At 28.2% G+C, this 17,232-nt stretch overlaps 1 protein-coding gene across 2 annotated transcripts; it reads right to left on the minus strand.

Annotated features, from left to right (window-relative positions):
* Window positions 1-1,064: 1,064 nt before the first annotated feature.
* On the minus strand, window positions 1,065-14,518 carry LOC145192778 (fibroblast growth factor receptor 1-like). Of its 2 annotated transcripts, XM_090078486.1 has the most exons (15): window positions 14,347-14,490; window positions 13,211-13,298; window positions 12,680-12,982; window positions 12,219-12,396; window positions 12,019-12,152; window positions 6,766-7,020; window positions 5,287-5,462; window positions 5,056-5,203; window positions 4,552-4,688; window positions 3,632-3,932; window positions 3,252-3,553; window positions 2,688-2,881; window positions 2,099-2,339; window positions 1,704-1,825; window positions 1,065-1,569 (listed from the first exon to the last, which is right to left on the minus strand). In XM_090078486.1, exons 2-15 carry the CDS (start codon window positions 13,278-13,280, stop codon window positions 1,386-1,388), a joined length of 2,745 nt encoding a protein of 914 aa, XP_089934612.1. In that variant the 5' UTR covers window positions 13,281-13,298; window positions 14,347-14,490; the 3' UTR covers window positions 1,065-1,385. The 2 variants fall into 2 exon arrangements, with proteins under 2 accessions (XP_089934612.1, XP_089934613.1); XM_090078487.1 differs by lacking the exon at window positions 13,211-13,298 and having other exon boundaries at window positions 14,347-14,518.
* Between the last annotated feature and the right edge of the window lie 2,714 nt (window positions 14,519-17,232).

A 17,232-nucleotide genomic window follows, 5' to 3' on the forward strand; every position in this document is an offset into this window, starting at 1 on the left:
TAGAACTTTTATTGCGAAATATCTAACGTATACTCTCCGGAACCTAGTTGCGCAAGGTTCGTCGAATGTTGATAATTTAGGTTTTTTTCAATTTGAATATAGAATGTCTAATCTGAAAGAGGTCCGTTCAAAGTTACACGCTCATTACTTGTAACTCATTTTAAATGCATTATTTCCAATGTTTTTTTCGGATGTAAAATTGCTAATTTTCAATTAATTTTGAATGGTTTTCAAGTTACAAAAAAAGTTTATAATATTTTAAGTATAATATATTAAAAATATTATAAATTTATAATATTTTTAATATATTATAATAATTATTTTAGTCTAACAAATGTGATTATATCCAAAATATGCATCTTATTTTCTCATTTTACTACAAAAAGTTTTCCAGGCCACTGTTATTATATTAGCACAATTTCATTTTTTACGAGAATATTTCTAGAACGTTCTTTCTTTAAACATATGTAAGGAAGGAATATTGTCGTAATTTGTTTTTTCTTTTTGAGAATACAGTCATGAACAATATTTCTAGGGAAGACAGAATTATATAAGTGTTTTCAAACAGTTAAATTTCTCAAGTTTTTTGTCATAACTTTTTGACTTTTTACTGAAAATGAATGAAATTTTCAGCAATATTTCCTATATCATGTGATTACATAGTATAATTTACTCAAAAAAGATGATAACTTGTACCGGAAGGGAGAAATTCAAATTTTATTGAAAACATAATCGTACAAAAGTTTAAAAACAAATGAAAAAATTCAAAAAAGAGAGATTATTTCTGATTCCTCCACAATTTTTAATCACACCACATTAGTATTTTGTTGGATAGCCTCCAGATTTTAACATTGTTTAACAACAACAACGCATTCAGTCAACTAAGTTGATAATAATATCTATAGGGATATTTGTCCAACAATCCGAAAGCACCTGGAATAAATCATTTTTGTTGGTCGGTTTTTCGCCTTTCAATTTCCAAAGCTTTGGGAACATTTCGATCGTCAATTGAAAGGCGAAAAACCTCCTACATTGAACATAGGAGATTAAAAACTACAACAAAGTTTTAAAAATGAATGTATAAAAAATATAAAATTCAATATCAAAATTAGTCTCGATTAAACATACAAAAAATAATTTAAATAAATATTTACAACATATAAAAACTTGAGTTTAAAAAAAAATAAGCTTTGGATACCGCGGTACATAAAATATTATACATCTTAATGATTATCAATGCAGATAGCCTCTTCTATTTTCTTTACACTTTGTGGTGGTAAAAGTGGAGAACGTCCTTATTATTATTTTTTTTTAATCTTTAAAAGCAAGCAAGAGTTACTCTCTCTTTGTAAAAGAATTGGAGTATAAGAGAATAAGTTGAAAGGCTACAAAGAAAATGCCTCTGAAACCTTGGACTCGTCTTTAGAAAACGCAGGGTCCGATCGAAGACCAATGTATCCACTTTCATTAATGGGGTCCAAGTGGGGTTCCTTGCTACGCACTAAATGATTGTTATCTTCTATTGGCGGAAAATTGAAGGCGCATTCAGTGTTTGCCTTTAAAAGGTTGCTATGAAAATATAAACTAACCTCATGAGTTCAAAAATTTCAGAGAGATATTTACATGAAGCGTTTAAAAGAAATGTAAACAAACCAATTATTTTTAAGTTAGTTTAATATTTAACTTTTTAAAATTAGCCTCACTCTTTTTTCCCCAATGAATTCACTGATGATTTCTTCTTCTTACAAGGAGATATTGGTACTAAATACGTGGTTTCATCAGACACGCTTTGAATTCGGTCAAAGCTAGCAAGATTATCTGCGAGCTGAAGAAAAAGATTATTTCCAATAATAGTCTACTCTCACGGCAAGATTCACAATAAATTTTAGCAACAGGGTTATTTTATGTGGTTTTCCCGCAAGCAGATCTCTTAAAACATTTTTTTGAAATTTTAAACGTGAACACGCATATATATTTGAATATTAAGAACATAGGCACAAAAATAGACTAAAAAACGTCATAAAATCAAGTATATGAAGAGACACACCAATAACGTTTTAATATCCTAAACTTAAAACTAATTAAATGCCCCACTTACCATAATTTTACTTTCTACAATTCTTTGCAATTGTGAGACAATCTCATGAAACCAAGGCCTTTCTTCTAATCGCTCTTGCCAGCATTGAACCATGATTTCGTAGAGTTCATCTGGACATGTGACAGGCTGAGACATGCGCTTTCCTGCAGTAAGATATTCAAACAAATCTTCGGTAGGCAGTCCTGGGTATGGTGAACCACCCATGGTACATATTTCCCACAGCACTATACCAAAAGACCATCTAAAATACAAGAAAAAAAGTTGTTAGAAATTGAACAATTTTCTACAAACTAACTTGTTGTCATTATAAAGGGTGATCAACCTCTTTTTCAGGTCTTTTTTTCAATAGAGACATTTTGACAAATCAGGGTTGAGAACTGTCAAATTGTATACATGTTTGTACTTAGCTTTCATTGGCATTTCAATTAGACCCTAGGAATGGAAAAATTAAAAGATAAATATCAAGAGTGGTCTTACATAGTCACCATAAAATTGTCCATTTAATTTGAATTTTTGCGGTTTTTTAACTTTTTTAAAAAAAAAACCCTCTAGATTAATCACCCTTTACACCATATACCTTTGTACTTACACATCACTCTTAATTGTATATATTTTATCAAATAGTGATTCTGGGGCCATCCATTTAACTGGTAAAATGCCACTACTTTCTTTAAAATAAACATCACTCGAGTAGATATCTCTAGCTAATCCAAAATCTGCTACTTTCATAACATAGTCTGGGCCAACTAAAACATTGCGTGCAGCCAAGTCTCTGTGTACAAGCTAACCAGAAAAATCACAAAACTTATTTAAAAAATAGAACAAAGGTTTAAACAAAAAACAAACAAATACAAAGCAACTTGACTGGGTAAAAATTGGGCATAAAGCTCAAGCATCAAATTGCTAAAACAATTGTTTGGAAGACAGCTTATCTAATTTGCAAAAAGGGTATTTATCAAAATGCAATTAATCAGAAGGGGTAAATATAAGCTGATAGAGAGTCATAAAGAATGTAAAACAAACAAAAAAAAATTGAGTTTTTAAGTTTTAATTTAGGAAAAGGGTTCAGTATGTATAATACTATAGTTATTTAACAAAAGAAATTTTTGGTCTGCCCAGCATGCCACCAAAAAAAGAGAAACTTAACATTTACCTTTTTTTCTGATAAAAACAACATTCCATTGGCAATTTGTAATGCTGCATTTGCAGCATCAAACCAGCAAAAATCTTCATCAAAATTGAAAGCTTGTTTATCCCATTGCAAAGAGAAAATTTGACGCCTGGGTCGGAGGAACCCAACAAGATTCCCATGGGGACAATATTCTATAATAGCACATAAGTGTCCATCTTTTGTACAAGCACCTAACAAATTTACAATATTTTGATGCTCCCCCAAATGTATGAGCACCTTAATCTCAGAAGCAAGATCTTTATATTCTACATTTGATGGTGAAGCTAAAGTTAAATGTAAACACTCATTTAATATTTTAGAAAATAGATATCTTGAAACAATCCTTCACCAAAAAAACTTACATTTTAATGTTTTCACTGCAACAAATACATCATGTTCACACATACTACTATTGGTAAATAGGTTTAGTAAACTTTTAGGAACTTTTTTATTTAAGCGAAGCTTTGCTCTTTGTCGAGCTGCTGAACTTGATTTGTCACGTGGACACAAGGCTAAAATACCACGTGCATGAGCAAACCATACTTGTCCAAATGCACCAGATCCAATTACACGCACAAAATCTAATCGGTCACGTGGAAACTCCCAGGATAGATCATAAGGTAGTTCAATACTTTGTTCAAAAAGTGTACGATCAGGATCAAACTAAAAAAAATAAAAGCATTGAAAGAAAACAAAATGCAGTGTATTCTATTTGCAAAACCCACACCAAAAACATTTTACATTCTTGTCTTTTTTTACTATAAATTTTAAAAATATTAACAATTCTTTTATAATTCATACTCTTCTGCAACAGTTTATTTTTATGTATATGCTATTGTAAAACTCTGGACATCCTGTATAAGATGTAAATACATAAATGTATGTTACAAAAAGATTTTGAAGCCTACTATCTTAATTTTTTAAAATAAATTAGCTTAAATTAGCTTAATTAGCTTAAATTAATTTTTTCTATGATTTTTTGTAACCTAATTTATGTTTAAAAAAAAACTGAAAGACTGCACTTTTACACATGCAAGCTTTACCAATGTTGGATGCTTCACATAATACAGGTGCCTTACAACTTTTCATTATATTTTACAGGTTTTATGTATTTGCACTTTCTTTACATTTAATACTTAGTCCATGCCCACAGGCCTATCCCAGTCTGCTAGAAATTTACATACTTAAACAACCTTTAAATATTTTATGGTTTTGAAATTCCTGGATTAGGATTACTTTTGATATAGATCTGACACTGTATATATCAACTTGAAATTTTCACCTTGAATTTTGGATTTGGTTCCATAAAAAGTGCAAACTTCTTATTCATATGCCTCTTGTAGAAAAACATGATTAGTGCAAATATGAAGACAACAAGCAAAAACCCACACACTATTCCAATAACTGAACCACTTTGTCCTAAAAATTTTTTATGATATATGTAATTGCAGAATGTAAAATAAGTTTTCTTTATAATTGAAAACCTATTGAGGTTAATATATACTTTTGTTTCATATTGTCTCTTTCTACAGCATTTTCATATAAACCCTGAAAATTGCCTCAACTATTAATTTACTATCATATACTTTGAATTTTTAAAAGACAAAAAAAAGAAGCTTTTTACATGCTGTGTTCTAACTGATAATGTTTAGCATTCACTAAAGTATAACAAAACTTGTTTGTATTTTGTTCTTTGACATATCAACTGATGAATATCAATTATAACATTTTAGAAAATGATTATTACTGAAGATAAGGTAAAAAGATATTAGAAGCTTAAAAATACCTTTCTCATTAGGAAAGCTTAAGGTTACTGTAGCTGAATGATTTCCAATAGAATTATGTGCATTGCAACGTACATGACCAATATCTTTTTGAGATTTTTGGAAAACTATGATACTTTGAGAGGTTGGCACATTAACCAAAGGTACAATCTGGAAAAAAAATGTATAATTTTTATTATAAGTTACACTTTTAAAGTATTTATAGCTAAATTAGAAAAGAAAAAGTGAGAAACCTTTACATTCCTTGATGATAAACTGACCCAAAGAGTTTCACATTTGTTTTTGCAAGTTGTAACTTCTTGTTCCCAATTTATAAATGGCAGAGGACTTCCATGTAGAACCTTGCAGACTAAACTTTTAGATTCTGTATCAGCAGCAGGAGGGTTGTACAGCTCAATAATAGGAGGAACTAAATAAGACATCTCATCTTTTTCATTACGTCTGTCTGTCTGTCTCTGTCTCTGTCTCTCTGTCTCTGTCTCTCTGTCTCTCTCTCTGTCTCTCTCTCTGTCTCTCTCTCTGTCTCTGTCTCTCTCTGTCTCTCTCTGTCTCTCTCTGTCTCTCTCTGTCTCTCTCTGTCTCTCTCTCTCTCTCTCTCTCTCTCTCTCTCTCTCTCTCTCTCTCTCTCTCTCTCTCTCTCTCTCTCTCTCTCTCTCTCTCTCTCTCTCTCTCTCTCTCTCTCTCTCTCTCTCTCTCTCTCTCTCTCTCTCTCTCTCTCTCTCTCTCTCTCTCTCTCTCTCTCTCTCTCTCTCTCTCTCTCTCTCTATATATATATATATATATATATATATATAGACACACACAATAAATATGCAATGTTTCAACTTTAATAAGCTTGTTCAAAAACATCAAAAAAAAAAAAAAAAATTTAGTTAGCATATACCAAGAATAAACCTAGAAAGATTTTAGTTGAATTTTTTAAATTTGTTCATTTTAGTTTTTTCAATTGAAAATTTTGGAATTGAAAGTTAGTTTATTCAAATATATATAAAATGATAATAAATAAAAAACCATATAATTGAAATAATTTTTAGAATTATAGCACATGGCAAAAAGATTTGGACAACTGCACATAGAAGTCAGGCAATTCATTTAGTTAATCAAGGAAAAAACCAAGAGGTGCAAAATTTAACAAGAATCACAACACAGTATCAAACAAAATGAAAAAGCACAATTAGATTAGTAAAATACTAATAACTGCATAAAAGAAAGACTACTGAATCAGTTGATGGGTGATTTCAGACCATAAGATCAGAGATAGGCCATGTAGAAAAAAGAGCTGAAAGATATGATCTTAAAAGCTTGGAAAGCTCCGATTGGCCCAAAGTCACCAAAAAATTTGTTAAATCAGTATTAAGGCAATTATTTTTTAGCTGGTAAAATAATTGTAACCTGAATTAAAACAAAGTTCCTAATATGATGTGATATTAAAATTAAAACATCGCAAGTAAAATTATTAAAATAAGATTAATCTTTATGATTTTAACAACTTTTTTTCACCAAAAAAAATATATATGATCAAAACTTTTACCTTTTTTTTTTCTAAAAAACAAAAAGGTAAAAACCTCTTGGTTCATTCGATTTTGTTTTTTTTTTTTGCTCACTTTATATATAACTGGAAAATTATTCACTGGAAATAATTGTCACAAAACTTTTAATATAAGGCATAATAAAAAATTCTATAGATTTAGACAAATAGAAAACTTCCTCACTTAAGACATCAATCAGTTCACTTTTTGATTCAACTCCTTTTGAATTTTTAGCAACACAAGTAAAGTTCTTTCTTCTGGTGTAATTTTGTACAGTAGTTTCACACATCTTTGAGTTATTACAAGTATGTAGCAAAGTATCAGAATACCATTCAATGTTTGATTTTGGAGATGAGTCCACCAAACATTGAATTGTAAATGTATTACCACTTTTAGGCACTCCTGAATAGTTGACCGAAATTATAGGCTTGTATGGTTCTAAATTTAAAATTTTTAAAGAAATTAAGTATCAAGCAATACGTTTTGTGATTAAATGTTGTATATATTAAAAAGCATATTTCAGAAACAAAAAAAATATTTTATTAAATTTAACTGCTACAAAACACTATAAATAAGAATAGAGTGAATTTTTATCTATATACCCTAATTTTTGAGTCTAATCATTTTAAAATGCAAAAAATCATTACTTATACAGACAAATTATACTGACTTTCTTAAAAATCTTATACTTCAGTATAACCTTCTAAAAAGTATCTTCAGATGGTGGAATTAATGTGTGATTCTGATTTGTGTTAAATTTGTTCAAAAATTGAAATAAAAAAATCAAGTTAGAAAAGCATATTTGAAAGATCAGATTTGCCAACATATTTTGGTGCAAGTAACATTTAAACTCCTTTTAAAGAATAATTTAAACTCCTTTAAAAAAAAAAAAAACAAGAGAAGTTGGTTGGTAAAATGATGGCTGTCTAATATCAAAACCTAAGTCATAGAAATGTGAGAAAGCTTTTTTTGTGTGTTATATTGATTATGTGTGAGTGGGTGTGTGAATCTTAATGATGGTGTTGTGGCAATGTTAGCAAGAGTAAAACTATGAGGATTAAATGAAAGGCATGTGGGAGTTTGGGGTTGAGGTAAGGATTAATGGTTAGAGCTCAGTAGCTGTTCCTAAGTGTATTCAATTGTTCTTAACATAAGGTTCTTATTAAAGTGAAATGGTATTTAGCACTCTTTATTCATTTTTCTATATGTCAATAAATTATAAAAAATAAAGATAAATAATGTAGTAACCCAACTCCCAGATTCTGTAAATAGGTAATTGTGTTTATTAAGGTATATGTTGATTTCTTTTTTTCTATATCTTTCACTGGCTTTTCTTAAATAAATCTAAAAACCGGCAGGGCTTTCCAGCTCTCTATTCTCTTCTATAGATATGTTTTGAGCTTTTAAATTTTTTTTTTAAAGTTTGCTATTTGTTTGTTGTTGTTTGTTACTTTTATATTGTACTTATCAATTAGAAGTTATAAGTTGAATGCAATAAGGTAATGCAAAAAAAATTCACAAACTGTTAGACTAACTCAAACTGACAAGAAAACAGCTAAAAACAAAATAAAAATCACAGATCTTTTAATTAAATACCCTGTATAAGGTTGTTTATATTAGTACATATTCAAGGTGTAAACAATGGCTTTTTTTTTTTACAAACACTCTTTTTTTTCTTAATTCTAATATTGGTTCTTATGATTATTTGATTGGTTCATTAATAGAAAACTTAGTATTTTTTACCCAAAAGTTTACCATATAATTTTTTGTCAACTATATGTGTGTGTGTATACTTGCGTGCATGTCTATATATATATATATATATATATATATATATATATATATATATATATATATATATATATATATATATATATATATATATATATATATATATATATATATATATATATATATGTATATATATGACATGTAAGGTATGGTGGCGGACTAGTTAAATCTCACATATAACAACATTTGTGACATGCTATATCACTATAGTCAATATCTTTTATTCTGAAGACATTTTATATGCAGCAGTTATACCAAATTTTTTGTGATTTTGAATAAAAAGTAGTGAAAAAACAAAAAAGTTTAATTGGATATCTGTGTTCACAGTGCCAGAGTCAAGATTTTGTGAAAATTGAGTCAGGCAAATGTACGGAAGGTATTATCTAGGCCTTCCTCAAGATTTTTGGTTATTTTACATTTTTCTCAATTTGCACCACATGAAAGTGACATCACATGTTTCAAACATTTGTTTGTAAGGTATGATGGTAGAATCTTTGTAAGGTATGGTGGCAGATCTTTTTTTCTGTACAGAAGTGTATATTAATGGCAAATGAAATATTCTGTGACATTTGTATTGATTTTTTGTGATTTTTTGGGTTTTTTACAATTTTTTTGATATTTCACATAAAGCAATTGACTTCAACCAAAAATAAACAAACAATTTGCTTTAGCAACAGACACCTTAGAATTGTCATGAATTTTTATGACAATTCCAAGGCCTCTGTTACTAAAGCAAATGTAATTCCAGAAACCACATTAGGACGCTACATTGGTAAAATTGATAAAGCATATGGTAAAATTGACAAAGCAAATGTTGTTGTTTCAAAAGAAACTGACAATGTGGTTAAGAACATTTTGTTTGATGTTTCTGCAATCCAGTAAGTTTTGATTTCTTTTTAACTGATTCATTCTTTTTCTTTTTTGTAATTTTTTTTAAGTGAAATGTTAATTTCTTTTTGTTTATGTTTGTGAATCAGATCTTGAATATTCAACAAGAAAAGAAACAAAAAACATGAATTATCTCCTTTATACAAACTCACTTTATTATGATTTGAGCATTAAAGAACTGAGGGCCTTAGTATATGAATATGTTAAAATGATTGGCATCAAATATTCATCTTTGTGGAATGAAAATTCCTAAACAAGGTGAGAGTACTATTAAGAATTTAATCCAAATGTTTATTCTGAAAGTGATTAAGATGCCAAGGTTAAGAAATTGGACAACCAGAAGGAAAGAACCAATTCGATCAAAAAAATGCCAACCAAAAAGAAAAAAGCACTAGCAAATGAAAGAAAATCATCAACACAACCGGTACCAAAAAGGATGGAGTTGGATGAAGCAATAAATGCCTGCTTTTAAAATTTTGAAAAATATTGATTTTTAAGAGAATGACATAAAAAACAAAGTATTCACCATCATACCATACATTCCCCTATAAAGTTTTTACTTTTTAAAAAACTTTAAAGAGAGATTTGAATAACAGTAAATCAATAAGAGTCAAAAAGAAAAAGGGAAGATTCGTTTTTCAAAAAGTAGGAAGAATAGTCATTATGGATAAATCATTGTGTAAGTGTCCAATTTGCAGGCTAGGCAAGAAACAAGAAACTATAAAAAACTAAACCTATCAGAATATATAAATGAAATTTCAATTGAACATAAGAATTCTGTAAACCTTGACAAATCATACTGCTTGCAATGTCATCAGAAGGTAGGGAACAGTATCAGACATCTATGCGGAAAGTGAAATAAAATTCAAAAACTCCAGTATTTCAAACAATCCAAAAGTTCAAAGATTTCTTCAGTATTGTAGAAGTTGGCTGCGAGAGAAGGAAGCATAACACTAGCAAAAAGTAAGTTTTATTTTAAACTTGATTAAGTAAGTTTTAAATTATAATTTTTAAAACAATTTTTTTGTATTTTTTATGTAATGTGTATTCAAAACTACTGAGGGAAATTTCTACCAAAGCATTTTTTCAATTATAGATTGTGTCATGAACATTAGGAAAAATTTAAGGCACAGAAGTATTTAGCTTAATGCATCAAAGATCATTAAGGACAGACCCTTCTTCCTTAAGAGGGATTTTAAAATCTGACTATTTAATAAGTTAGATATTGTACATTCTAAAGATTCCATTATGTGTTCTAAACAATTTGAAGCCACATCTTTCAAAAAAGTATCTTACAAAAAATTTTAAATTTTATGCTACAAATTATTTTTGTTGCAGAAAAGAAGGTTTTTAAACCTATTGCAAGGATGTTCCTGAGTAATAGAAATTAGCGGAAGAGGTATGCAGTCAAAGAAGCTTAAATTTTCTTAGAAAGATTAATTGAGATGACAAAGTTAAATGAACTGAAACTCTATATGGCAGCAGATCTCAAGTGAATCAACTGAATGTTGGGCTAGTCAGTAAGTTAATTTTATAGAATTTACCAACAAAAAAAGAAAGAAATTTATGTATAACTATGTTAAATTTAAATAGAATTCATTTGAAATGTTTTTGGAGCTTTTTTATTATTATTATAGAAGTGAAAAGGCTGCTGCTATTGTGAACGAATGAAGGAAAGTCCTAATGATCAGTATATAAAGTATATCAAAGATGGTCAGAAATATAAGAACATGCAGATTTACAAAAATGTTGCTTGTCCATCTTTGCTTCAGGAAAATCTAAACACTAAAAATTGACATAGCATTACTTTCTGAACTGTATTTATTAGAACATATAGTGAATTAGGTTAAAGTGGTCCTAATGGTTGAAGAGTTTATTAGAAATTATTTGTTGAGCAAAACACTAACTAGATATGGATATAATAGAGGAGGATATAGTGGTTCTAAATATTACAAACTTCTGTCTTTGGACAAGACAGAAGCTTGTGATATTTAGAACCATTATATTGCAAATTTTACCCTGCATTGAAACATTTAGGAAGTTTAGAACAGGTATAAGTTAATCGAGGGTAAAAGTATACAAAAAAGTATAGATAACAATTTGTAAATCTTTGTTTTTTAGCCACTGTTTTGGAATGGAGCTATCACTGAAAAACACATCAGAGAGCTTATGACAGAAATGTACAACTTACAAAAGTACCTTAAGAACCATACAAATTATTCTACCAGCCTGGGTTGGAAATTACACACTATACAAAAACATCTTGCTTCTTTTATTGAAAGTAAGTAGAAATCCTGGGGTTTTTTTAGAAAACAAATCTCTAAGTCTGTATACAAAAGCATAAATAAAACAAAGAAGAGCTTTGCAATGTCAGAACTTAATGAGTCATTTGAAAATGAAAATGGCAGCCATATTTGTACTGCTGCCTATATAGATCCTTACAAGTTAAATGACCTAAGAAGTCAATAGTACATACATTCTAATAACAACATGTACATAATGTATGATAATATTTAATTATATACAATATTAATAATTATTTAAAGTTTCAAAAATCTTCAATTATCGTAGGCACTTTGTTAATATGTAAAGATGTATATAAATTTCATCAAACTGTTTTTTACTAAAGATGTACATATCAAAGTTACATCTATTATTATATCCTACCTTGTATACATAACTATATCCTACCCTGTAAACTAATTTAAATTAATAAAAGGCTAGTTTGTATGTTAAGATAAAGTAAAAAAAAGATACCTTTATATAATAACCTAATGGATTGGCTTGTTGTTAAGTTGCAAAAGTTTCTTGTACAAACATATTCTCCTTCATCTGTTGGTCCAGCATTTGAAATTTTCAACATCAAGTTATCAATTGGTTGACGATTTCTCCTACGAATTTACTTTCCGTTACTCTTATACCATCATTGAAATAACTTAAAGTAACAAAATACTTACTTTCCATCGTTTAATACCATTTGATTTAGAGGTAATGAAGAGTTTTTTTTGGTCCAATTCAACACATTTTTTTCCCCATCTCTTCCTGGTGCCGAACAAGTTATCTTTATTTCATCAAACTGCTCATACACCCAATTATTTACATTCAGTGACAATGATGGAATGCTAACACATGGAACTATTTAAACAGGAATTAGTAAAAGCAGACTTACAAATTGTAATTTAGGAAAAAATTTATGAAAAATAATTTTAAGATAAAATCCTTGAGATAAAAAAACTTTGCAAAAATATAAAATTGTTATACTGATATCACTAACAACAGTTTTTATAGGATGTCAGTTTTAGTTATGCTTCATAGTAAACACCTGAGAACAAAAATTTAAAACATTTATTTTAAACAATGCTTCAGATTGTTTTAAGTAAATATTTTTGTTTATGAAAGGTTTTGCAATTAAATATACCTGGTGAAACAACAATTATTCCAAGTTCTAATACTAAATCTTTTTCTCCATCTCTTGCGACACAGCGATATGAACTCCACTCTTCTTGAGTAATACTATAAATGTGAAAAACCTGCCCATCAATCTTAAGTTGATTTTTGTGATTTTTGAAATGCTCTTGTATTGTAACTTTATTTGTATCAGTTGAATAGAGAAACAATGTAACATTAGCATATGGATCATTTGTTTTGCATGATATAGTAATATTGTCATCTACACGGACATTCCACGTTTTAAAAGGTTTTGCAATGAACTCAAGGGAATCTAGAAAAAATCAATTTCATAAAGTATACTAACTTTATATTCTGCCATTAAATAAAACACAATTAAAATATGGAATTTTCAAATTTTAATTTTGACTACATACACTCTAGATTTTAAACTTTACCCTTGTGATTTACCTAAAGTTATTCTATTCTAAAAATGTATTTAAAAAAAAAGTTATTTTAAAAAACTACATAGAAAACATGATAGTATTGAAAATTAGTTTACCTGATATATAAACTACATCAGCAACAACAACAAAAATTATCCAAATAATTCTAATTTGACGCATGATCATGTGTGATTCATTGCTTAACTATAGTATCATTTAAAAAATATTATACATAAAGCATAAAAATATTACATATGGATTATGTCAATGTTAATGGCTTTATCACAAAAGATTAAGTTAACTTGATGAGTTGAAGTCAAGATTTGTTATTTACAAGCCACATAAGTAATCCTTGATATTAGGATGTTAAGTATAGTGTATAATGCAGTAATCTTTTTAAGAAGAAAGAAGGACCATGTTAAAAAAATCATAACAAGTATAAATTATTTAGCAGAGTTTCACTTTTATCTACATTAAATTTTCTTTGGCAAAAGAAATTTCAAACAAAAACCTGTTTTAAAGCTATCTTAAAATTTACTAATGAGGAATTCATAAAAATATTTTTAAATGTAGCTTAAATTTCACACATGACATACATGAATGAATTATTTTTGAAATTACATTTACAGACAAGTAATTGACCAATTAATTTGCTCAAATACTATAGTTGTGCCATAAATTGTAACTCTGAAACAAAAAATACTAAAATTCTGGTTATAAAAAAATAACCACAAAAACTGGAAAAAAAGTAGTAGAAAAACTAAAAACTACAGGATAAAAAGTTACAGTACTTTTTTTTTGGTATATTTACTTTTTTCTTAAAATTGAGGCAACTTGTTCAAATTCTACAGTAAAAGAAACTCACATGAAATAACAACCTTTTTATAATTTCCTTTAATCTAATTTGGTTGTGAAACAATGATGTTCTGCTTCAAAAGCAATATATTTTGAAATGTAATTAGTGCAGTAAACATTAATCCTAAAATAATCTCTTAGGCTTTTCAAATAAGAGTAAAATACTTTGTAATTTTTTGTTTTGTTTTGTTTGTTTGCTTGTTTGTTAAATATATTTAATCATATTGTCAGCAAATAAACATTATATATATATATATATATATATATATATATATATATATATATATATATATATATATATATATATATATATATATATATATATATATATATATATATATATATATATATATATATATATGTATATTCATATTTATATATGTAAAATATTGTTTACCAATTATAGTTACTGTAAATGATGATTGATAATAAGGGACTATTTATTATGCATAGAGTAGATCGTTATACTATGCTTTGTTTTAAATAATATTAAACTCAGTTATTTAAAGAAATCGTGCAGCGTGCAAAAGTCACATCCTCTTTAACGAATCAGGATTATCGAACTATTTGATAGCGAGCTTTAGTGCGGCTCATTAATATACGTCACGTAATGTAATGTTTAAATGTTTAGTTTTCGGAACAAAATCTAACCAGTAAATTTATATTTAACTTCAGTAGTCAATGTTAAAAAACTTTTTCTAGCCTAACGCTAGAAATGTCGTAATTACGATCGAAATGTTACGCTACGACTATTTCAGCGTGACAAAGTTTTTCAATGTTATAAATAATTTTCAGCGTATTGCATCGTATCGTAATCTTTTCGTCATTTGTTTCAAGTGTGTCATGAGATTTCAACTCTATGAGTTGAATATTTTAGATGTCTGTGATTCAAATTGGCGGACAAAACAACAAGGTTTTTGGTCTTGCAATAACAATAACAATAACAATTTATAAATTGAAAAGGTAATGATTTTTAAAAATTTTATTTAATTATCTAACATCATAGATAAATGTTTAACACTTCATCTTTTATACCAACTAAATCTTAAACTTATATTTTTTTAATTCATAATGTTTTGGTTGAATATAGACTTTTCCAATATGTATGTGACTTTCTAATAAGTTCTTGATTCGGGTTGACCCTCCAAAAGTTGAACCTGAGCCTCAAGCCAAGCTTGAGCTTGACAATTTTAGCCTGTTGATCATGATTGATTCTGATTTCAAAATTACTTGTTACGGACTTATTTCTAAAATTCAAATTCCCCTAATCTAACAAAAGTTTCAATATTCAAAAATTTAATTCACTGAAATGAGAGCCCCATACTTTCATTCAAAATTTTACTTCAAATTTTGCCCCCTCCCCCTCCCTTGATTGGCTTGGGCCCTGCTTTGGGAAATACTGGAATAATTTAATGCCACCGCCTGATGTCGTCAAACTAATTGGGAATTCAAAATCGGTAGTTAAAAATAGACAATTTCTAAGTCTTAAAATATTTTTATTTTTCATTAAAAATAATATAATATAAACCAATTATACTTTTACCTTGAATCTCAAATGGCAAAGAATAAACTTTGTTTTATTAGTATTATCTTCTGTTAAAAAAGTTAGAGGACGCCACTTACCTTCTAATACTTAACCAAAACAAAAAAAAACATATAGATATTGCACAGCGCCATATATCATTACGACAAAAATTTGAACTAACGCTGGACTTTTTGTCGTACAGTTTTGAGCGTGACTTACGATGCTTCCAGCGTAAGTTACGCCAAAAAAGTTTTATGAAATCGATTTTTTTTGTTTTTACGCTAGAAACTGCGTAAATCACGAGCGTAACACGTTTATAACATTGACTACAGATTATATTTACCTTGTAGGAGAAGGCTGCAGAAGACAGAATGGTTCGTAAGTAAGAACTATGCATTTTTAAAGAGATCTTATAAGTTTGATTTTAAATAATTTTTTATAATACAAAATGTACATGAGCAGATTATTTATTAGAAACTTTTATATTGTATATTTACATTTTTAAGATTTGCATGAAAATATTACAACTATCAGTGAATATAATATTTGTTATTACTTTCAAAATACGGTTTTTTATTTTGCCAGTTTCAAATGATATGACTATTGATTTCTCAAGCTGTAAATGGTTTTTAAATGGTAACGAGAGATAAACGGGTCGTAAGTTTGCCTTCTCTCGTATTCGTTTCCTAAGATAAAAACGATAAACCTTTCCGAAAATGATCTCCTACTATAGACTGATGTTTGCATTGCATTAAAATTCATTTTCCTTTCATCAAAATATAAATATTGTATTTATTATTTTCATTGATTTGAAAAATTTCCTTGAAAATTTTGTTGTAAAGATGATTGAGAAGGATTAAAAAATTTTTTTACCATAGACTAAGTTTGAGCGTAAAGAAATCTTTTTCTGTCGTTTCACTCACTAATAATGTTGTCATTTTTATCATTTATTTTTAGGATATTAACATGCTTAATATTGCCTCTAAGAAAATGAACTCTTTATGTAAACCCAGTTACATCGATGCTATGCAAATAAATTTTTTTTTAGCAAAAATAAATAGACAAATTGAGTACATTTTAGTGTCTATCGATTTTAATAACTACAGATCCATATTCCTGACTGTTGACGATAACAAATCATTTAGATTGAGAAAGAAGCTTTCAGAGTTAATTTTCATCATTGTAAGATTGTAAAACGTTCGCAAAAATATGCTGCATTTCACAGCTTGTTAAGATTTGGGTTTAAACAAGGGTACCGACGGCTGAGCTGACAAATATAACAAAATTTAAATGATTACCATTACATTTATTACTCCGCCAACATTGACAAATATTATCCCTGCTATCTGTTCTGTTACAGGAGCGACAGAACAGATTGCAGGGAAAATATTTGTCAATATTGCCTGTCCTATTTCGAGTCTTCTGAGTTCCGCGTCACTTTTTAAATTTTCATTTTTTTTTAAACAAAGGTTCTACAGTGTGTGTCCAGAAAGTCTATACAAGGGCAAATTTTTGATGATTTTGGTCTGTTTTTTTGATGACAAAATTGTCAAACAACTTTTTTTAAACTTTTTTAAAGTAACATTTAGTAACCTTTAATTAACAAAATAAAAAAATTTTGCAATGGAATTTTATAAATTTATATATATAAAAAAACAAGAGCATGATATAACTATCAAACTGGTTTTACAAAATCTGGCGATTAAATTTAAACGAATTGAATTTGTTCGAAAAATTTATAAAAAAATGAAAAATTTA

This window comes from Hydra viridissima, unplaced genomic scaffold (genome assembly GCF_058129835.1).
Source record: "Hydra viridissima isolate aposymbiotic clone 2 unplaced genomic scaffold, HvirCarnegie_v1 scaffold_2, whole genome shotgun sequence".
Lineage (NCBI taxonomy): Eukaryota > Metazoa > Cnidaria > Hydrozoa > Anthoathecata > Hydridae > Hydra > Hydra viridissima.